Source organism: Porites lutea, chromosome 3 (genome assembly GCF_958299795.1).
Source record: "Porites lutea chromosome 3, jaPorLute2.1, whole genome shotgun sequence".
NCBI lineage: Eukaryota > Metazoa > Cnidaria > Anthozoa > Scleractinia > Poritidae > Porites > Porites lutea.
Window position 1 is genome coordinate 15922409 of NC_133203.1, and position 24851 is coordinate 15947259.

Consider the following 24851-nt stretch of genomic DNA (forward strand, 5'->3'; position numbering starts at 1 on the left):
TTTATCGAAATAGCAAGCACTCTTGACAGGTGGTACACAATTGCCGACAAATACTTGTTAAGAATTAGTAGTATTGATACTGTCGTTGTGTGTCGTGTGTGCTGTGCGTGCGTGTGTGAGTTATTTGTGTATTATTTTTTAAAAATTGTAATGTCGGTAATGTGTGTAAAAATTAATGTTATTATTGTAAGGCAAGAAATTGAAATAAACAGTGATTAAATTACAAAAAAAAATCATTGCTTAGAAGCGATTACAAGGTGACGTCCCTGTTTATCTAAACGATCTACTTAAATTAAACAGTAACATCCACAGTAGACAAACCAGGTACTGTAATTTTAACCTAACCACTCCGAGGTATAATCGCGAAACAGAAGGAGGCAGAACTTTTACCGTCACAACTTGCAAAGCATGGAACAGCTTATCTTTGCCTGTAAGGCAAAGGGACTCAGCTGACTCTTTAAAAAAAAGCATTGTGGAATGAATTTTTTTAAACAACAGCAGAATCTTGATCATTTTTCTATTTAAGTTACTTGATGAACTGTGACATGATTATAGTGCTATATTTTATCTTTTACATAATTTAGTAGATTCTATAGTATCTGTATTCTTTGGTTTTTACCTTGTATTTTTTTACAGCTTAGTATATTCATTTACTATTTTATTATTTATTTATTTATTTATTATTTAGAGGGCCACAAGTTTATTAGCCCCGGCTATTTCGTGCTAACCCTCATAAAATAAAGTCTTTACTTACTTACTTACTTACTTCACTAGAGATAGTCAACAAGTAGTGATTATTCGCGTGAGGACATTCACGTGCGCATGCCTATTTCGCTCACTATACTATCCCTATCCTAACTTAAGGTTCTCCTCGTAGTCTTTGCTGGAGTGGCCGCCTCGTTCACAGGCGTCTCTCTTCTGCGTAGTTATGGAAATAATATATAGATTTAGCCAGAGCTAAAAGCGAAGCTCAGCGGAAAACTTCAAATAACACGTGACCACGATGAATTGGCACCTGATCCTGAGCCCACGATACGGTCATGCGACACTGGTCAGCAGATACCCTGTTTTGACATCTGTCAATTGACCATAATATGGATGTCTATTATCAGGTTAAACATAGGTTACAAGCTCTCTTACACTAGCTAGAAAATTTAACGTTTCACATTGCTTTGGTTGCCCTGTGGTGCGGACAGACGGGCGGACGGTCACGTGATTACCAAAATTTCTCGAATTGGGCTCTTCGCGCGCGGGTGGAGCTCCGCTATGAGATGTCCGCTTAATACAGGTGGCAAAGTACAACAAAGAAATACGAGCTATAATTACCTTTTAGGTTCTGGCCATATATTTGGGTCTTGAAGGACAACTCCAAATGGAAGAAGGATGGGAGTCTGAAAAATAAAATATAAACTTCTCTAGTGTTCATTACTGTTTAAATGTTAATAGACATATTATACACAAAGTTGCATATGGCCCAGCCTGTTCCAGGCTCTCAGACACTGGGGAAGACGCGAAAGAAAAAGGTAGGCGAAAAGTTGGCGGGCGGGAAAAAGGAAAAAGTTTTGTAGAAATCGGAACAATATAGTTTTATCACGTGATTCGGATTTGACAGACAGACCTCGTGGTATTGATCAGATAGATAGGACCTAGTTCTTCGGATCGGAGTAAATGTATGATCTTGTTTTGGAACCGATTTATTAAAGAAGATTTTATTGGTTGAAGATTGAACAAGGCTTGAATACGATTATCTACATGGTCCGTTCGAGCCGGGTGAAGTTGAGCGAATAATCATGGAAGACCTGTCCAGATTAAGAAGAAAGCGCGCGGCCCACCGAACATATGTTTTGAAGACTTTGAAATCTGTGGATGACTTGCTTCAAGATTACAACGCTTCAAAGAAAGGAAAGTTGAAGGCATTTCGCGATGTCCTTAACGATAAACTTGGTGTACTTAGTCTACTTAGCGAGCTTAATACAAGTATTTTGGATCAAGTCGAAGACGACGAAATAGACAAGGAGATCGAGGAAACGAGTGATCTGAGAGGAAACATACAGGAGCGTATTGTCAACATCGAGCTTGTGATCAGATCTGATAGTTCAAGGAGCGAAAGCGAAGATGAAGGTGGATCTCTGTACGCGGCTACAAGTGTCAGTTCGTCGAATAAATCGAGTGCAAAGAAAAAGGATGCGACACAGATCGCACAAACCGTGAAACTGCCGAAATTGGTGATCAAGAAATTTGGAGGAAACCACGCAGAGTATCAATCGTTTTGGGATAGTTTTGACGCCGCTATTCACAGCAATGAATCGCTGAATGACATCGAAAAGCTGAACTATTTACGTTCGTATCTGGAAGGCCCTGCTGCTGCGACGATAACTGGACTTGCCTTAACGAAAGAGAATTATAAAATTTCTGTTGATCTCTTGCGCGAAAGGTATGGAAACAAACAAGTCATTATCAGTTCGCACATGGATTCGTTGTTGAAGCTCCCGCGAGTGACTCTGGCGTCAGATATTAAGCGTGTGCGCGATGTTTACGACAAGATTGAAATTAATGTCCGCAGTTTACAAGCCCTGGGAATAAAATCTGAGATGTATGGAAGCCTTTTGATCCCGGTTATGATGGAGAAAATTCCCGAAGAGTTTCGACTTGTTATAAGCCGTAAGATGAAATCGGATACCTGGGACATAAATGAACTGCTAGACGCGTTCAAAGAAGAATTGGAAGCGCGCGAGAAAAGCAGATTCGTGGGAGGATCCAGTAATGTTGTGGAAAAACCATTGTCCAAACAAAACAAGTTACCAGAGCCAATTACAGCAGCTGCACTGCATTTGAGCGAACAGCACAAAATGAGTTGTTTCTTTTGCAACCACCCAGGTCACAAGTCGTTTAACTGCGTTACAGTGACTGATCCAGTGAAAAGGAAAGAAATCCTCAAAAGGAAAGGTCGATGTTTTGTGTGTCTTAAGAGGGGACACGTTGCCAGTTCATGTCCATTAGAGTACAGGTGTTTTAAATGTTGTGGAAGGCATCATGTTAGTGTATGCTCAGCCAACTTTCAGATACCGCCCACCGGAAACGGAAATGTCACGCAACCCAGCCCTAGTTTGCAGCGAGGAAACACGAGTCAAGATCCAGGAAATACCTCAACCCTTTACGTGAATGCTAAGAACTCTGTTCTTCTACAAACCGCGACGGCAATTGTTTCAAATCCCACAAGTATGAAGCTAGTGCAAGCAAGATTAATTTACGACAGTGGTTCCCAGAGAACGTACATTTCAAGTCGGTTAAGAAAGGCTCTCGACCTCCCCAGTTTAAGAGCGGAAAACCTGTTGATTAAAAAGTTTGGTGGAGACACTGAAGAGCCGAGCCAATATGATGTTGTGCAGTTTTGTGTTACTAGACTGGGAGGTGGAGGACTGAACTTGTATGTGGAGGGTTACTCGGTACCTAGTATTTGCGCCCCGTTGTCTCAACAAAAGATCGAATTCGCGAAAAGTTCATATGAGCACCTCTCTTCGCTGGAGTTAGCAGACAGCTCGATGGGTGGAGCTGAACTGCCGATTGATATTCTGATTGGAAGCGATTTTTATTGGCAGTTCATGACCGGAGAGACGCAAAGAGGAAGACGTGGTGGACCAGTCGCCATAAGGTCACATTTGGGGTGGGTCTTATCAGGTCCCGTTCACGAACCACGGCCACCATTGGTTGAATGCTCTGTTAATCTGACCAGTACTCACGTGCTCAGATTAGATGCCGAAGAAGTGAAAATGAACTGCCCTTTACAACAGGAACTATCGAAGTTCTGGGACCTTGAGGCTTTAGGAGTGATGCCAGAAAGTGAAGACGAGGTGTACAAACAGTTCCTAAACAAGGTTCAAATGAAGGAGGGTCGTTATTAAGTGTCACTCCCGTGGAAGAACATGCACCCTGCCTTACCAGACAATTACAGCTTGAGTTATTCTCGTTTGGCCTCGTTGATCACATGTTTGAGAAAAACCCCAGCGGTCCTCCGCGAGTACGACAGTGTTATTAGAGACCAAGAGTCTAAGGGTATCATAGAGAATGTCGGTGTAGAGCCCCCTGGAAAGGTACACTATTTGCCTCACCGCGAAGTCGTACGATCAGACAAGCAGACCACGAAACTTCGCATAGTCTTTGATGCTTCTTCAAAGAAGAATATCTTCATTTTCATAAATGCTTGGGGCCAGTGCTTTGGCAAGTCTTTCATAAATATCAGGTTGTTTTGCCAGCTGCTGCAGTTGCTCCCCATTGCTGATGGACATTATGATGAGATTCCGTTGTTTTAAGTTTGCCCTTGTTGGAGACATCGAGAAGGCTTTCCTAATGGTGGGAGTTGATGCAGCTGACCGAGACGCTTTGCGATTTTTGTGGGTGCAAGATCCGTTTGCTAAAGAGCCGAAGGTTGAAGTAAAGAGGTTTACCCGGTTGGTGTTTGGAGTATCCTCCAGTCCTTTTCTGCTGAACGCCACCCTAAAGTACCACCTAAACAAATATGCAGTTAGTGACCCTGAGTTCGTGAAGAAGATTTTGAAGGCCTTGTACGTGGATGACCTTACTACTGGAGGGCAGACCGTCAATGAAACGTACAAGCTGTTTTTGAAGACGAAGTTAAGGATGCTAGAGCCTGGATTTAATATGAGGAAGTGGTCGTCCAATCCCAGAGAACTTGTTGATAAGATTAAGTCCGCCGATTACAGAGAAGAAGAAGTTAACCTTGAACCGAAGAAGTTGAAAGAAGACGACAGGACCTACGCTACCACAACACTAGGAACTGATCATGAAGTCAATGAAGAAAGAGAGCACAAGGTCCTCGGAATCACGTGGGATCATGACAGCGATGAGCTAATAATTGATCTGAGTCAAATCATCAAGCCGTCACAAAACCTGCCTGTGACTAAACGAACAGTGCTTAAGTTGACTGCACAAGTTTACGACCCTCTGGGTTGGATATCACCGGTATTGATCGAGATAAAGCTGCTATTTCAGAAGATATGTCAGACTAAAGGAGACTGGGACGAGGAACTTAGTTTAGATCTAAAGCAGCGATATGAGAAGTGGATCACAGAGTTAAAGAACGTTGGCAGTGTAAGAATTCCGAGGTGCTACTTTAGTAAGGATGAGTCACTGCCCTCGTCTCTGCAGCTTCATGGATTTAGCGACGCGTCCTCGTACGCGTATGCAGCAGCCGTGTACCTTAGAATTGAACGAGGGAACAATGTACGATCAGTGCTGATTACTTCGAAAACCAGAGTGGCACCTCTTGGTGGTCAGACGATTCCAAGACTTGAGTTACTTGGCGCGTTAATTCTAGCAAGGTTGATAAGTCACGTGGCTGCTGCTCTCTCAGAAGTTGTGAAGATAGACAGAGTTCATTGCTGGGTGGATTCTACGGCAGTTTTCTGTTGGATACTAGGGGAATAGAAACAGTGGAAACAGTTCGTTCAGAATAGAGTTGTGGAGATAAGAAGCCTTCTTGGTCCCACTAGATGGAGCTACTGCCCAACTGATGCGAATCCTGCTGATTTGCCTTCGAGAGGAATGAATGCTTCCGAGCTTTCAGCTAGCGATGAATGGTGGAGTGGACCGAACTTCCTGACATTACCTGAAGAGCAGTAGCCACAAAAGCCTGACACAAGTTCACTTGAAGAGAATGTGGTTCATGCGATTGAATCTGAGTGCAAGAAAGAAGCCTTGATCACAACTGCAAATCTCGTAACTGAGTCAAAGTCATGTTTGAGTGAGTGCTTTGGATTGAAGCGATTTAGCAGTAGTAAGAAACTGTTCCAGGTACAGTGTATGTCAGAAGATTCATCACGAGATTAAAGGAAAAGGTCAGGAACATCAGAAATTCCCAGCCTGCAGATGAGTTGATTTCAGTCGAAGAACTAGAAGATGCGGAAGTGCTGTGGCTAAAGGAGGTGCAGAGACCAATGTCAGAAGGAAACAAGTTTGACCAGCAGAAGGTTTCCCTAGGAGTATATGCTGATGCCAAGGGTGTCTACCGTTGTCAAGGGAGATTAGAGAACTCTGCATTGCCGTATGAAATGAAACATCCAGCGCTGCTACCTGCCAAGAGTCACCTGACCTCGCTTATTGTACGAGAGTGTCACGAGAGAGTGATGCACCGTGGTATTAAGGATACATTGACTGAACTCCGGTCACGTTATTGGCTGCCTAAAGGAAGACAGGTGGTAAAGCGACAGCTTCGAAATTGCGTGTTGTGTTCAAAGTTACAGGGGAAACCGTTCAGTCCCCCAACTGCCCCGAACTTACCAGAGTTTAGAGTGGAGAAGAGTTTTGCCTTTGCGAATACAGGAGTTGACTTTGCCGGCCCCCTCTACGTGAAGAATGTGTTCGGAGGAGAATCGAAGATGTATAAGGGCTACGTAGCGTTGTACACGTGTGCAAGCACTAGAGCTGTTCACCTAGACTTGGTCCCAGCGTTGGATGCGCAGTCTTTCATTAAAAGTTTGAAGAGATTCTTGGCCCGTAGAGGATTGAATAAGCTATTTGTTTCAGACAACGCGAAGACTTTCAAAAGTCAAGATGTTCAACAGTTTGTCCGTGGCCATGGAATTGAATGGAAATTCAATATGCCGCGATCCCCATGGTGGGGAGGATTCTTTGAAAGAATGGTGCGTTGCACGAAAGGCTGTTTAAAGAAGACTCTTGGTTCTGCTAGATTGACGTACGAAGAACTTACTACAGTCCTCACAGAGATCGAAAGTGTTTTGAACTCTAGACCACTCACTTATGTGTATGAAGACGAAATCGAAGAACCCTTGACACCTTCGCACCTAATGCTTGGAAGGAGATTGCTTTCGAATGGTACAGTTACAGAAAGTGCTGCAGGACAGTCAAAATCACAATTAAGCAGTGTTGACATCACCAAGAGAGTTAAACACCTCAAGTTGCTTTTGGAACATTTTTCTAGCAGATGGCAAAGGGAGTACTTGACAGAGGTTGGACAATTTCACCAGTACGCAGCAAACGACAAAAGAACACGTCTTCAGAAAGAACTAGCCACTGTTAAAGAAGGAGATGTTTTTATCGTGAAAGAAGAGAACCGCCCAAGAGGGAGCTGATCAAAGGACGAGACAAAAAAACACGTGGAGCAGTTTTAACTGTTGTCGGAAACAAGGGTCCACTGACTGAGCTTAGAAGACCAGTGCAACATCTGGTTCCCGTTGAATGTAGAGGAAGTGTTAGTGTCCGAGCCGAACTGAAAAAAACTGAGAAAGAAGAAAGAACCTTTTTTTTCGTTTTAGAACAAAGCCACATTGCTCCTTTCGACCAATTTGGTGGGGAGAATGTAGAAATCGGAACAATAGTTTTATCACGTGATTCGGATTTGACAGACAGACCTCGTGGTATTGATCAGATAGATAGGACCTAGTTTTTCGGATCGTAGTAAATGTATGATCTTGTTTTGGAACCGATTTATTAAAGAAGATTTTATTGGTTGAAGATTGAACAAGGTTTGAATACGATTATCTACAAGTTTCCTCACGTTTTATTTTCGTGTTTGCTCTTTCTCAATTCAGCGGACCCGACTATCTCGGAGCCTGGAACAGGCTACATATGGTCAAATTTTGTCTGTAGTGAAAAGTGGGAGATACTAGAATAACTTGTCATTTCTGGAATCAAGACATTGCTAAAAAATATAGCAAGTTAAGAAGGTATTGTTAATGGCAAAACACACAGGTATGGCAGCATACAGCCATACGGTAAATCTAATTATATTACATACCTCTTTAGGAATCACATATTCTCCAACTTGGAGATCAAATTCATGGACTCTGGCTCCCCATGGAGCTAGAACTGAAGCACGGAGGGTCTCATCAATCACCTGACGCGTGTATCTAATGGCAACAAAAAATAAGTTACTCCTTCAACTGAATAAGTTATCAGGAGCCTATAACGCTGATAACCCACAGCTAGCCTGTGTACAGACGTCCCCACTCCCTCAGGAAAAATCGGGAGAGGAGACGTCTGTGAATCGCTGTCGTTAATCGTGTTCCGGTATAAATTTGCATAAATTATTTTTTTTGTTCTTTCGCTAGTTGAAAAGGCACAGGTAGGTCGAAAAATAGCTCTGGCGTCTGTGCACAGGCTAGACAAACATCTTCACGTTGAAGATGATTACACTCAAGCCAGGTCAAGCGTACCTCCCAAGATCCAATTAATGTATTTATTATTCGAAATTAAGTTGAACCGTTGGTAGTTGTAGATTTCAGATTCATCTCTGTGTGCATTTTCGCATGCGTAATGAGCCGTGAATTCACACGCGATTTAGTTACGAAATTTCTACCAGCTCAGTTTCCCTGAATTTGATGTAAATGTCTTCTAAGACATCTAATCCATTCAAAGATTTTCAATCTGACCAAATGCAGAGAAGTTCTCTTAAAATATTCACTGCTCATTACGCATACAGGAATGCCGATTTAAATTTGACACCAGTTACGGGAACGACTAACGGATTCATTTTTTCAAATAATCAATTCATTAATAGAATCTTTTTGGGGTAAGCTTGACCTACCTTGGCTGTTAACGTTGGATTTTGTATGCCTTCTCTTTTATTTACAATACCGACTGGTACAGACAGACGCACCCGCAACCGGTGCAGCAAACATCGGTAGTATGCCTTTTCGAGAGAGCCGAAATACAAATAACGGCAAATATGAATGTCCACAAAGGCTGAGCTTTTCCCCGGGGAATCTGTTCTGAGTTTCATTCACCAATCACAACACCGGAAATTATTTGCGTCATGGCATTAACATTACAACCAATCAGAGGCTGTCCCCAACATTCCGGGGAAACGGGAACACGATTATCGTCGGCGATTCACAGACGTCTCCTCTCCCGATTTTTCCTGAGGGAGGGGGGACGTCTGTCCACAGACTTCCCACAGCAAGCAACTCTTTGTCTCTACAAGGCGTCTATGAATGTTACAGGTCATAAATGAATTCACGTTAAAATTATTTAACCCAGGTTGATTCTCAATTATATTTGTCTCCAAGCACTAATACATGAATAATATGAGAATCAACCTAGGTTAATTTTCAATAAAAAATTTTAACGTGAATTTAATTTTGACCTGTAACAGCCAAATTCTGCCTCTTATAATCAAATCACTTTTGAACAACCCTTGATTTTTATCCTTTTGCCTTCTTATTTTGGCATATGATAATATTGAAAAATTTGTCTGTTCGGTCTATGTATTTGTTATATTCATGTTTTAGACCCATTGGGATAAATGTTCACAAAGTAGCCTTCACCCGAATTCAAATGTTTCCTTATGGGAAAATGTATGATCATTTCGTCAGGGCAAATCAAAGTGGCCGTATGTATAGCGGGATTCCACTGAAACATGAATTAAAAGTGGAGCCTCAAAATAAATATGTCACTGACTTGAGTTCTGAGGAAACCATTGGTTTGATGTCTTCATCCCCCAGAACTTCATCTATTTCCTGGTAAACTTTTTCCTGCACTTCAGGGTGTTTGGTAAGGAAGTATAAACACCAAGTCATCACTGAAAAAATAAAGACTGTTTGTACAGATACCTTTTAACAAGTTTAGTTATTTTAAAGGGTTTTGTTTTCAAGGGTTTTTTTTTGTAATTTGAGTTTCATAGCCTAACCAACATGGTTATCCAAACTTCACCAAGGCATGGATTTGACAGATATATCGGAATTGACTACTTAAACGGATTTGTTAGACTAAAATAAAAAAAGGTTAATATACTGGTAATGTATATCTAGAAGTAGGCATCCTTAGGATTTAAAGACGATTTTGGTTTTAACAAAACAAACACGTCATGTTTTTAGCTACACATAGCTGAGGAGGAGGATACAACAAAGTGTAAAACAGGGAGGTCCAACCCTTAACCCTTTTAAATACCTTTACTTACAAACACGTACACCTTCCATGTAGGAAAATGGTACTTACTATATCCTGTTGTATGGAAGCCTCCAATAAAAAAGCCTATGACATTGTCACAAATCTACAAAAAGATGAATTATGATATTTTAGCAATCTAAAATACTTTCTTCCATTATTTTTACTTGGTTTAACATTTTATCAACAAGGCCAACATGCACAGCAGGCACGAATCCACACCGGTTTCCACTGTTTTATGGAAATGGGTCAGATTTTTCATAATAAATATATATTTCAATAATATAAAAACACTTTTCATAATTGAAATCTCGCCAATATCACTATGGGATAAAAACATGTGAAAATGCTGTGAAATATAGGTGAAATACCCTGTGACAAGAAAACACCCTGTGAAAAAACCTGTGAATTTTGCACAGCCTAAATTTTGAGAAAATTTCAAAATTTAGGACCCTGTGAAAAAACCTGTGACTAAAATAAGCCTGTGAAAAACACTGTGAAAAAACCTATAATAATAATAATAATAATAATAATTTACATTTACACAGCGCAAACCTCTATATAAATATATTCGGTTGCGCTTTACAATATTGTTATATTAAATTTATGTTAAAGGTGACTAAAGCATGAAAAACTATTAAAAACTACAATAAAAACAATGAACAAATGAACAAATTTTGAGAAAATTGCTCAACAAACACCTCTGAAAAACCCTGTGAAAAAACCTATGAACAAAGTTTGAGAAAATTTCTTAAGGAGCACCATCTGAAAATCCCTGTGAAAATACCTGTGAGCAAAAAATGGTTGAAATCGATAACAGAAATTTGTAAAGAACCATTGAAAAAACCTGTGAATAATAAAGGGATGAATAATAATGAGTACTAGTGTTATTTTACATGTGAATAAAACACATGCATTAGTAACTGTTTTTTTTTTGAGACTGCCCTCCAACCCCTACTATCTGAAGGCCTGGATCTGCTACCATTCTCTGCAGTGTTCATACCCTCTTATGCTCCACTTGGATTGTCAAGTGCCCATATGGCACATGCGTGAAAAGAATAACACTTTTGGTTCCTCTAGAAGTGGCAAGCATACAACAATCAATATAATTTCCGGGCAAAAATTTTATTTACATAAGAACCCTTTTACTTGTCATTAAAAAGGGCAAAGCTGGCCATCTGCTGCACACTAATAATGCAACTTAATGACATGTGAAATCTTCAAGTTCCACAAAATGATGTTAAGGTTTCAGCATTTTGGGGGCTAAAATGTGGAAACCTTGTCGAGAAAGTATTGAAAGAAATCTAGATATTGTTTAGATTTTATTGGACATTATATAATTTGTGTCAACATCTTTGTTGTTCTCGAGGATATTTATATTGAAACATGACGAGTTATCTTACCAATAAAATTGGTTTAAACTATTCAAGTTAAGAAGTATTGTTCTAAACAAGAAAGACACATTATATCCTTCTCACTTATTATTTAACAGGCCCTGGTTGTTCAAATGTTGCATAGCACTATCCACTGGATAAATCACCATCCAGTGGATAAGTATTTGGGAATTAAAACCAACTATGATATCCACCGGATAGATTTTTATCCGGTGGATAGCACAGTCCAAAGTTTGAACAACCCATGCCAGCATAATGAAACGAATACCATGACCTTTCTAAGGAGATCACATGTTGAAACTATGACTGAATTTAACAAAATGGTAATATTCATCATGCAAGCATCGAGTTGTGGATGCTATTTGTTGATTGCTAAACGTGAAAGAAGCAGCCAAGCATGTTATGCAAATGTTCTAATAATATTGTGAAAGAAGATATAATTAATGCACAAAAAAACAAAAAAAACTGTTGGGAAATATAATTATTGTTTTATGACAAGGTCATAATTATAAACTATTTTCAATAAAAAAAGGTAAAAAGGGTTGTCAATTGTATTGTTATCACAGGAGAATACCATCCATTTTGGGAGTAAATTTAAACCATTTATTCTCTTAGACCGCTTTCACTTCTTACCTCCCACAATAATTGTGTTTTCTTTAATTGGGGAGGTCACTTTCCTTCAAACCAGCCTGCCAAGTAAACTTGACTTAATGGCCCGTTTTATGAGCAAAATGTAATGAAAGCGGTTTTAAGGCTCCAACTTCTCGACTATGCATGGATGTGATTTTTTTTTATGTCAAGCAGCAAACCTGAAGATCAGTAGTTTGAAGTGTTTTCCACTAATGACTTGAAAAGTAGGTTGAGTTTGATCGTCTGGGTGAATGTAAGTCCTGAATAGGACTGTTGTTGTTGATGGTGACTCAGACATTTCTACAACCTGTGCGGTAGTCATCTTCAGAGTCAAAGTGAGTTGTATCACGTAAGTTGATGGTATTATACTCTGGTTATTGATCTGATTGGTCAATTACGTCGCGATGTTATTGGTCAAGACTAAAAATGTCATACTTACAAAAAAGGTACAAGACAAGAAACTCGGCTCAACTTTGTCCACTGGAGATTGGTGGTTCAAGCCTCGGCGTCATGTTATCTCCTAACCTAAGACAAGAAATTTTGTTCCACTTTGTCTCTTCACCCAGGTGTATAAATGGATACCAGTGACGTACTGTTGGGAGTAACCCTGCGATGGACTAGCATCCCATCAATGAAGCAGTAGCAATACTCTTAGGTGTTTGACATGTTATGGACAGTGGGATAAGCTCTGGTTGTGTACACAATAAGTAAAGGTCCAACATGTATAAAGGGTTAGTTTTAATCGTTTGTCTCACGATTGTCACTTTGATATTGATCACGACATTTCGACCACACACTGCAGGTCTTCATCAGACGATAGTGTTGATTTACTGGGTCGAACTATTTGTACCACTGTGATTGTTAGTGATTGGTGTATCACAAACCTCGCTCATGGTTGGTGGGACGTTTCGATCCAAAGCATTGTTGGCATTGTGAGAGGAAAAAACTGATCCCTCGGCGGTCCGCTGTGGTACAGGTCGGTTGTCATTGTGTGATTGTAAATGGAGGCAAAAAAAGAGAGGGTATGCGAAGTGCTCCTATATTGTCAGTCCGAATCCATATTGTCGCTTCAGGAATCTCAATTCCACTGTCCCTGTTGATGTTGTTAGGGAGATGTCTTATGTGGATAGCCTCCTTAACTCTACAAGAGTACCAGTGAGGGTTTCAGTCGATAAACTTAACTTTCAAAAGAAGGTTGAGTTTGATCGTCCGGGTGAACGTAGTCCTGAATAGGACTGTTGTTGTTGACAGTGACTGACGTTTCAACAACCTGTGCGGTAGTCATCTTCAGGGTCAAAGTGAGTTGTATCACGTCAGTTGATGGTATTATACTCTGGTTATTGATCTGATTGGTCAATTACGTCAACTTAACTTTGTCCCAGAGCGGATAATGCCCGGTCTTATTGGCATGTTCAGAGATGGCCAATAAGTTTGAGTTCATGAAAGCCGTATATCCCTATTGGCTTCTTAATCCGTTCATGCATGCACCTTCCTGTTACACCAGTGTATACTTTGCCGCATTCACAAGGAATCTTAAACACTACTCCATCTTGTTTTCGTGTATCCACAGGATCCTTAGGTCGCACTAAGTGTGATCTTAATGTTGTATCGGATTTGAAAACAGATCATACGACATGCTGTTGTAGGCAACGATGAAGAACTGCTGTAGATTTAAATTCGGGTGAGGGTTCTTTGTCAGATGCCTACCGGTTCCTGGAGTTTGTGATGTTATTCAGGAGCATTATGACACAGAATAATTTAAAAACCACAGTTTGCCATCATCAACCGCATGTGGCAAGCGGACGGGAAAGATTGGCAATTTCGATGACACTTCTCTCAGCAGCTTCGCTTGATGGAACAAACCAGAGTCTGGTGTTTGTATCCAGCTGAGGATTGCCAAACCAGTCAACTACTGCAATATAATGTTCACTATGGCCAGAAGAATACTGCAAAAAATACTGCACCCTCCCAAATGATGGTGAGGCATACCCCTCTCTTTTTTCTGCCTCCATTTCTACACCCTGAAGTACCCAGATGGCCCCCCTGGTTGCGTCACTTAGCTGGATGTAATGGAACTTGTTGGCACAGCTATCCCCCCCTTTTAGCATGCTGGTTTCATTGGCAGAAAGATGGTGTGACTCTTTATAGCTGCCAGCATGAAATGGAAGGGAAAGTGGCCAACCTTCTTTTATTCCTTGCACGACGCTTCTCAGTCTAAAATAAAGTTTCTAAGGTGGCATACTCTGCGCAGACCACCTTGTAAACTTTACGCAGTTGCGCTGATTCCCATGGTGTTAAAAGGATGTTCTGTCCTTGGTCTTTCTTGATACCAGACAAACCAGTGGACAAAGTGGCAAGAACTGGTTGCCTTTCATCAGGAAACTGCCAGACTTCATTATCAGTTTCTTCTGCAAATAAAAAAAACACATTCTTATGATTTTTTTTTTATCAATTGCCAATCTATCTTCTGCAAATATCACCTCAATCAGGTAATGCAATATTCCTTTAGAAACAAAATCAATTTTTTACTGTTAAATAATGTATTCAGCAGTTTCTCTAGATGTTTGTATCACCAAATACATGGGTTCCCTCTGGGAGGAGCTATGACTGGGAATACGTGCGGGTATCAAAATAAACATAAAAAGATTATTGGTTAGAGTTATGTATTCATTCTTGGGGTCTAATGAACTGTCAAGCCCTCAGTTACACAAATAAGAGAATAGGTCTGAAGGTACACTAAAAGCGAGGAATGCACAGTCTGTTGATCAACAATGTGTAATACATTGCATTAATAAAACTAGTAAAAGTGACAATTAACACAGTTATTGCCCAGAGCGAGGACCATTAAATTAACATTAATACACGCATGAGACCAAGATGAAGAGGTTACTATAATAAGCTATTTTCGTACAATGATTTGGTGTTTTTTACAAACCCTTCAAAAGTTTTATATTTATTGCCTGAGAGCCAGGTGGGAAAGTGTTTGGTTCTAGACCAGCCTGCGTAATTCAGTATTGAAGTGTAATTAGCATTCTGAGATTGAGTTGTTAGCTGGCTGGCATTTAACTTTTTAGCAGCTTTTGCCGATCATATTTTGTTCTAGTACGCACATTTGATATAATTCATTGAATCTACATTAGACTTCAGTCATTTGCTTAATGCTACAGATCTGTTTCATTTTGTCAAAAGATGACCACACTCATCGGGCAATTTAACGAATGACCCGTACACTTCAAAACTGGCACTCCGTTGCTATGCAATTTGTAAACAAAAATAGTTCATAGTTCAGAGTTCATTTAAGGTGATTCCCTAGTAAAAGAACCTAACATAGATTGTAGATGAAACTTGGTACACTGATGTAACAAGTCAAGAAGATGATAAAAAAGTAATAAAAAGTGGGGGTCACCATGCTCGTTTTGACTTCACAATGCTGACAAATACGTTTATTTTGGACCCTTTGACAAAAACCACGCAGCCCAAAACTAGACAAAAAGAAGAGATTTTTTCGATGATGCATGTGATACCGCCAAGAATTTGACTTTATTGTATTGTTTATCCACTTACATACCAGAAAAATGCCTTTTAATTCTCCTGTTTTTACTTTACGCTCCAAAGTAGAATTAAATTGGACACACGCTATTCGACCCATGATAGCTCAATCTGTACAATTTAGTAAAAAACTGAACATAGATTTGTGCCAATTTTTTTCTCATCGAAAGGAAGCACTGTCCTTATTAAAATCATGAAATAAAAAATGGGGGTCACCGTACTCGTTTTTTGCGGTAGAGCTGCAGAAAGTGCGCACCAAATGCATTTTCTCCGATTTTTGAGAGAGGACTGTGGCGAGTTTCAAAATAGAATGTATGTGAAAGGGGGAAGAAAATATTAAAAAATCCGTTTTTACAGAATTTACATCGAGATATCACATTTACGACACAATGTGATAAAGAAAGCGTTTAAATGAAAATCAAAGTGAGTAAGCACAAGTTAAACATCCACTATCGAGGTTCTCCGTGAGGAAGTCGAACTCAGCAACACGCCAACTGCTTACGTTATGCACATTCCTAACACATTGAGTCTCACCTCGGCAAGAAACACCCGCAAGCAAAAATTCCAATAGCGTTTCTCTTCAGTCAACTTCATTTTAATAATGTTACTTCACATGCTCTTTTTTACGGCGGCCATCTTGTTATGCGCAGTAAGAGATGTGCAGTGCAAAACCAGGGAATCACCTTAATGAACTATGGGTATTTATATATATACAACTATTTCGAGAAAGGTTGTCGGAAAAAGTGCACGCGACAATCCCGAAAGGCATTGTGGGTGGTTTTAAGTTTACTGTTCCTTAAAAGAAATTTGAAAGAATTGGTAGGAAAGGCCATGGAAATGTGTTTGCGAGTGCTAAAGGAAAGTAACAAAAGTAGGTTCGACAGCTACAGTCGTCAGAAACAGTATATTGATCATATCCCATATTACCTTTCGGGATTGTCGCGTGCACGTTTTTCCGACAACCTTTCTCGAAATAGCTGTATATACAAATGTAATATATGTTGTATGTATGTGCAGGTCAATTAAGATTAGTGCATGTACCTTGTACAGTTTGTCAACTGAAGATAATTATTCAGTAAATATCAATGTTCACGTAGAGCCCTAATTAGCAATGCTAGAGTTTTTTTTGAAAAGGAGATTAATTATTAAAACTTTGAATGTTATGATGTACATGCAAGCTGCAGTATTGTTGTGGTAATTTTTACACATCATGATGATGACCTCAGATCAGACCTGCTAATCTGATTATAAGGTGAGTATATATAATTGTGTCAATGACTGGGTATGCAATTAATTCAAGGCTATGAAATTATGACTGCATGGTACCTAGATTGTGAAGAAAATTGAAGCCGAAAGCATCTTCCCTTGTCAGCTAGGCATGGATTGGATTACACCATCCAAAAGTAAGTAAGGTTGAAATGAGTGTTGTAGTATGCATATCTTTTAATTTCTGTGTGTTTGTTTTTCATTCGTCGATGTACACTGAAGTACTCGTCTGAAATTGTTCTGGCTAATTTGAACTCATACATGAATGTATAAACCATAATAATATTATACATGTACAGGGATATTTTCAATGCGGTCAAAAATATTAATGCCCTGCAGCATTATATAATTATCTTCTGCCAGCAGATCTAGATTTTTTCTCATAAAGACCTTTAAACAGATGCTTGTGATATCTCATTATAATAATCAGAGTTCAACAAAAGCTGTGAACTTTAATTTACAGCCAAAAAAAAAACAGACAGACAGACATCAGCAAACTGACCTAGGTTGAGATCAATTACTGTAACCTAGTTTGAAACAAATTTACCTAAAGAACAAATTGACCTACAACACATATATCAGAGCACCAGGCAAACTCCCATTTCAGAGGGTTTTTCACAGGTTCTGTCCCTGTGAAAAATGCCGTGTTCACAGGTTTTGACATTTTCTACCCTGTGAAAAACACTGTGAAAGTTCACAAGTTTTTAACAGGTTTTTCACAGGGTCTTTCACAGGTTTTTTCACAGGGTAAAAACTAACAGGGTTTTTCACTGGGTTTTGCATGGTTCTGACCCTGTGAAAACTGCCCTCTCAACAGTTTCACTGCACCCTGTGCAAAAAGGTGTGAAAAACATGCGAGAAAACATGTGAAATTGAACAGTTCACATGTTTTTTCACAGTTTAATTCACAGGTTTTTCACAGCATTTTCACGTTTTTATCCAGTAGTGTATGTTGTCTGAATGACTCAGAAAACCAGGAAAGGGACATTAAGAGTAAAAATCCAAAACATTTCCTGAGGAGCCTGCCCCCGAAACCTGCTAAAGAAGGTTACACCTTCAGTGCTTGTTAAGGAAACCAATCAGTATTCATCCTAGATCCACGCCTCCACAGGTGTGTCAGCCCTGAGGAGTACCCTTACAAGAGAATGTCAATGTTGTTAATGCAACTTCTATAGGCACCATGATCAATAAGTGGAGTGATCAACTGTAAAATTATCCCAATAAACTTAATAATAAATAACACCTGTTATGCAGCGTTTAATTAGTTAAAATAGCATGCATCAATATCCTAAAACCCTTTCAATCCCCTTATGGGTCACGGTTAAATTTGTAGAATTATCCAAAGTTCACATATTTGCAGACTAAAGAAAACAAATTTTATCAAGTAACAAAAAAAATGTCTAAGATTTGCAAGCGGTCAAGGTCATTGCTAAATATAAATAGTAGAATGTGAAAGCACTGCTGATAACATTTCATTTGAATGGTCATGCACACCATAGGATTTCATCTGCTGACTGAAAAGTTGTAACGTTGTAAATACGTTACTGTAAAAGTTCCGCTGATATTAGTTTAATTTGAATGTTCACACCTGACCATCTCTGGAATTGAAAGGGTTAAAAGTGAAGTCCAAACAGACCTCCTCTTTGTCCATGAAATCACAATCCAGAATAGAATCAATGAATAATTTCTCTGCTTTTTCCTCGTCCTCTCGTCTCTTCTTTATGAAGTCCTTTACAAGACTACGCATAGCTCCCCTTGCTGCCGAAAACCATAGAAGAGAGAATGTTTGAAAGCTGCTAAAATTGGACCTGATCTCATGTTACAAGCAAAGTAAAAGGCCTCAGATTGCTTGCCAAGGGACATGGCATCATACAGAGGCATAACTTTGAGAATACGACCAGCCCATAATCAAACATTAAAATGGAATGGAATGGATCGAATGACGTATATATGATGGATGGGTTTATTGATACACCATAAGTGGCAAGTCTAAAAAAGGCATGAGCAGACTTGATCCCCTTTTTGGGAGGTGGGGCTTGGATGTGGTATAAGCTGGCCTCTTCAAAGTTTTTATAGTATGTAAAAAACATGTGGCACACTAATAACCATTTCTACAAATGATATATAGATTTAGCTGGGGCTAAAGGCAAAGCTCCCATTAATGAAAAAACTTTGGAATGGAGTAATCTAATTAGAGTTGAGCCTGCTATCAGTTGAAACTGAAAACTTGTCAGCAGTAAATTTTAAAAAAAACACGTAACCTCGGTGGGTCGACACCTGAGCCCGCAATACGGTCAGGTGATACAGGTCAGTAAATACTTTGTTTTGACAGCTTCAATATGGATGTGAAATATCAGTTTGCAGGCTCCCACACTAGCTAGAAAGTGTAACATTTCACACTGGTTTTCCTGTGATACAGATGGACAGGCAGGCTGCAGGTGGCTGGATGTATAATAATAATAATAATAATAATAAGGATTTCTATAGCGCCATATCTGTAGGCGCTAATAATAGTCGTGTGACTATCAAAATTCCTCAGGTGGATAGGTAACCAAATTTTCTTAAACATGGGGCTCCGCTCACGCGAGCTTCCCACACGCACGGAGCTTAGCTGTATGAACAGTGAGGCAAAGGAATTAGCTGCCAGGTTCTAAATAATACCCCTGGCATTTAACCAAGAAAATACCATATGTACAGGTATGCTACCTTCTTGAAAATCTTTCTCTCTCTGGCTGTCTGGTTCAGGGGCAGGACCTGATAATCTAGCCTCCATTTCATCCCAACACTAAAACAAATAGAAATATGCAACAATTTACTCTGATGATGCAAAACTGAATAGTCAATTAACCCATTTGCCCCTGAACTGCCTGTAACCGCCCGTGCAGAGATCCGCGTCCTTTCTACCCTTTGTGATGTCATCAGTTTTAACGGTCAAGGACAACTTTGTCTGCTAACTTGTGCAGAGTGAAGAGATCTTTCAAACCATACCAGAATGAGCACAATTCAGTCAAGGACACCGGAGAAAGAAGCAAAAAACCATCTGACATTGACCTGAAAATCTCCATGAAAATTTTGTTCCATTGCACATCTACCTTTCCTTTCACCTAATCCTAAGATCCTAAAAGCTTTCCTAAAAACTCTTCCCACCAAAACGAAGCCTACAAAATGCCCAGCAAGAGAGAAAAAATGCAAGAAAAGCGAAAAAAGGGGGGAGGGGAGAAAGCGAAAAGCAAAAGTCAAGACTGCTGTATCTGTTTTTATTTTATTTTATGATTTTTTTTTTCATAGAATTTAATCGACCACATTTTCACGATAGCTTTTAATAAATATATATTTGACTTATGTATATCTTATCGTCTGTTATGCGCATATGAAAATATTTCTATTGTATATGCGCAATATAAGTTTTATATTTATTATTATTATTTATACATTTACTTTTCCCCTCATAGCAGTCATATGTGAAAGTTTGCTGCAATTGGGTATACAACGATAATAAATTGGAATATCATTATAATTATAAAAAAAATGAAATCCATGACAATTTTATCTTTTTTTGAAACTACTCACCATTCTAATGAGTTTTGAGCATTCTGATGTTGAGTAACAAAAGTTTACCCCATTTTCATTCAAGGGTACAAAAATCTCCTTTGGGAGATTCAAACTCTTGTAATTGTAAGCAGTGATGCCAACTCTCCCACTTTTGGCGGGAGACTTACGCTTTTTTGCCTCGTCTCCCACTCTCCCGCTTTGGTACATAAATCTCCCGCTTGTTACGTCCACTGTAAATATTGAATACTTAGTAAAAAATAAAACAGACTTAGTTAGAGATTTAGCCCATTTTTAGCTCAAAACTTGAAATTTTCTTATTCGCAGTATGGTTTCTGGGGCATTTTTGTACGTATTTAGTCATTGACAAGGATTATTTCGATGATCAAAACAATGATTTCGATGACATCTTACATGATGTACATACTATCAATGATTTTGATAGTATGTACATCATGTAAGATGTCATATAATGTCCTAAGTCATTCCCATTGGGGGCTGGGTCAATTTTTCGGGGAGGGGCGGGGGGCGGTTAGTGAAAAAAAGACAGTGCCCCGATTTTAGGTCTCCAGAGGTTGGCATCTCTGTTGTAAGTGCTAGTAAGAATTTCACTTGGAGGCCGCAATTGTTTTATAAACTTATAGGCATGACATTTTTATCTTGAGAATGCCAGGATTTTTCATAGGGGGCCTGATAATATCCGAAGATGTCTGAAGAGCACAACTTTGATGTGAAAAAATGGACCGCAAAATGGACAAGCAACAAATCTTTCTGAACTTTGATATGGTTCTTAGGAATTATTCAACTCAAGGGGAATTCACTTAGATTTTACAAAGTACATGTAAGTGAATTCAAAATAATAAGAACAAAGCTTAAAAGAAAGCAGACATATTTGTTAAGCAACGTTTTTGCCACCATCACTGTCACTGTCACTCCCTATTACCAGCAACCCCCCCATCCCCCCCCCCCAAAAAATACAAAATACAAAACAAGGCCTTAAACACAAAAGGTACTAAAGATTCAGTGAAGTAGTCAAATAGCAGTAATCATTCTGGCCTTTTGCCCTTGATTCATGTTTTCTGTTTTTGTGCCTTCTTTTAACCCATATGTTTACAATAATATTATAAACAATGACAATCAATCTGTGGTTGAAAGTGAACCAAACTTGCTGTTCAGCTTAACCATGTACCTGAATCTTTGTTCCATGTTCATGACTTTTCACTGCCCAGTCATATCAAAAGCTCTGTAATTAATTTGGTGGAGGGTCATTCCACAGTAATTTGGACAGAAAATATCAAAAATCAAAATTGTTTTTTTCACTCAATTTCTTGACAAATTGAAAATATACTATTTATAGTATGTGAAAATGATAAACTTTGTTTGCTGTCAGTTGTCGTGTATGCATAAATTATCATCAGTTACCATATACAGTGAAAATAGCTGTTGCGGAGGGGAAAGTTAAATGTGTTGCTGATAACAAACTATTAACAAGAATTTTGCTGAGCTGGTATGGGACAAAAACTACTTAATGCAAAGTTACTTTAGTATTGACCAACATTGATATTTTCACAATAATGACAGCAGCAGACAATGTCATGGATGCTGTTTTCCCCTCCGCAACATTTTGAGGCCTGATAGTTTTATTTTTAGGCTAAGTAATAATTAAATCAACTTTCTGTTTTCATATCTTCTAATTTTTGACCAAGGCTTAATTTTATTATGTTCTAATGGATTTCATGTTTTTAGCTGAATTTGATAAAGAATGATTAGTTTCTGTTGCGGAGGGGAATTCTGTTGTGAGTTTGTACTCAAACAATGCATTGTGGGATAGCTAAAACCATGTGTTCAAATTCAATATGGCTTCCTTGCTGAGTTGAGAAGTATTGAATTTTAAAAAATGCCTTCTACCACTGAAAGAAGTAGAAAGTTCAGAGAGAAAGTGAGAAGTGACCCTATTAAAAATAAAAGCAATTTTACTGTCACGCCAGTAAAATGTAGTTAATGGAACGTGACGCTAGTTATCAGTAACCCATTCATGGTGGTTCTTTTTCAACAAACCAATTGTGTAGTCAGGTTGTCAAGGTCAGCGAGCTCTAAGATGAATTGTATTCTAGCATAGAACTTTACGGCCTTGTTGTCTTAAGGTGACTCGACCCAGTTTTTTTGGGGGGGTACCATCCTACTTTGAAGCTCTCTGGTATCTCCACCTTTACTTTTATCGTAAGTCTAACACATAGAATGGATAACATATAGATCGATCTACAATATAACATAAAATTTTTGGCGATCGGAGTAAATGTCACGTGGTTATAATGCCACGCCCCTTTGAGGTCTGAATCGAAAATCTGCTGTTGCCGGCATTTTTTCGTGAAAATCGCTCGGCTACACATAGTGCCCATTAGGTGCCTTGCGCTGAACAGAGTTTCACCAAAATCACAAAGACCCAATTCGAGAAATTCAGAGGTTTACAAATTTAGGTCATAATTTATGTGAAAATGATAAGCAACCTTTACACGGATTATATCTAATAAACTATGAGATTCATCTCTTTATTTTGGGCATCCTTATAACAGATGGGTCCTTGCATGTCAGCAAAACAATTTAGGGCCTTGTAAATGCGCGCGATTTCGAGCAAAGCAAACATATAAAAATTATAGTTTTCGCTATTTGTTGACGTTTGTCAGCGTTTAAGAGTCAATCTCACGAAAGAAGCATTTTCTTAAAAATTCGTAGTTTTTTTTCCTTCAAATTTTTTCAGGGCCACAATTGATTAACTAACTACCCGGTTTCTGGATTTCATGGTCATTGAAAAACTGTGACATTATCTTCTATAAGCCCAAACTTGAGTAAACATTGAAGATTTTTAGCGTTTTGGCTGAGTTTGTGCTTTGGGAGTTGTCTATTGTTTCTAGTCTGTCATGATACAACATTCTTGTTTATGCTCACGCGTGCAATTACCGCGCTTGGCTGACTTCCGACTTCTGACTTAATACCTGGATATGATAATTTTGGTACAGTGAGACAGGCCATCGCGTGATACATAGAGGTTTAACTCACAATTTTTAATCAATTCTTGTGCTTCTTGTGCCTTTGTAAAAAAATCAAGAAGTGCTAGACACTAAATCTACTTACTATAAAAAAAATATCATTTTTTCATAGGTTTAATGCAAGCCAATAATTAAACCTACTCGTGACGGGAATCCCTTCTATTTTCTTATACTAATCATATCTCGGTGAACATTCGGAAGTCAGCCAAGGGTGGTCATTGCACGCGTGCTGAACAAGAATGCTGTATAATGACAGACTAGAAACAATAGACAACTCCCAAAGCACAAACTCAGCCTTGTCTATGTGTTAGACTTATGATAAAAGTAAAGGTGGAGATACCAGAGAGCTTCAAAGTAGGATGGTACCCACCCCAAAAAAACTGGGTCGAGTCACCTTAAGCAGGCTAGCATGAGCCACAGCATTGGCCAATATTTTCAAAGCACTATTCATGGCTAAGAGTTTGCACATGTAACGCTGAGCTGTCTTGTAGTACAGCCTTTTCTACTGGCTACGCCAGCAGACATGCGTCTAGCTATAAAAGCCTAGAACAACTGTTCAGAGTTCACTTGGGTTCCAGTGTTCAGCAAGGTTTAAGTGCTCAGCATACTATTCTTGTAAAATTTTTCCCTCCCTCCCTCCCTTTGGAGACGAGGTTTGGGCTTTGTTTTGTGCTATGCCATCAAATAAACTAGGGACACTCCTCGCAGTGCAGTTAAGTCTGCGCAGCGACTTCCCCCAAGCTTGTTGGCTGCATTGCCGTTTAATATCGCCTGCAAACCGATACTCTTGTCTGATCCAGCACGTACTGTATTGCATTCAGCTCATAGTGCTGGGGAGATAAGTGAGGTTCTTTGCTCACGCCATCGCTGGAAGTTGCACACGCTAACCTAGCGCAAGGCAGTGCTCCCCCATTATCGCCAACTTGTCATTATTTGTTTTATAATTAAGTCACTTCGCGTTAGACATGCATTATAAAGGAGCAGAGACATAAATAAATATAAAGCCAATGTAAAGTTGTTGAAGTTCATATATTAATATATGGTCATTATAATTAGGTTTTCGTGGCTTGTTTTATGACTACTGAAATGTGGACAAATTTTCCCCTCCGCAACAGTGGATGATGGTCTTGGATCCTGCCTCATTGAAAAAGTGCTGAAGTTTCCTTTTATGATTCTTGTAATTAACATAAGTTGATAAAATGGAAAAAACGGCTGAGCTTAGGATACCATTCCAGAATTCAGAGAAAATTAAGAATGAAATAAAAAAACTTTGAACACGGTATTTTCTGTTTCCCTCCGCAACAGCCCTCTTTTGATGGTCTGCGATCTAAATAATGCATTTAAGAGAAAAGCATGAGACTAGAAATGATAGCTCCCTAAAGGACATAAAAACTCCCTAAATATCCAGAAGTAAATGAAAAAAACTTATTACACTACAACATGATTAGTGTCTCTGAATTTCCCTTCCGCAACAGACGGAATACTGTGGAATGAC

General features: G+C 39.1%; 1 protein-coding gene across 1 annotated transcript in view; it reads right to left on the reverse strand.

Annotated features, from left to right (window-relative positions):
• Positions 1 to 24851, reverse strand: part of LOC140929429 (cytochrome P450 20A1-like) — a 47617-nt gene that overhangs the window by 19330 nt on the left and 3436 nt on the right. Inside the window, exons 6-11 of the mRNA XM_073379231.1 lie at positions 19467 to 19545; positions 18397 to 18518; positions 9973 to 10027; positions 9436 to 9556; positions 7775 to 7886; positions 1327 to 1391 (exon numbers count right to left, since the gene is read on the reverse strand). Coding sequence (XP_073235332.1) covers positions 1327 to 1391; positions 7775 to 7886; positions 9436 to 9556; positions 9973 to 10027; positions 18397 to 18518; positions 19467 to 19545 — 554 coding nt within the window. The remainder of the gene's footprint in view (positions 1 to 1326; positions 1392 to 7774; positions 7887 to 9435; positions 9557 to 9972; positions 10028 to 18396; positions 18519 to 19466; positions 19546 to 24851) is intronic.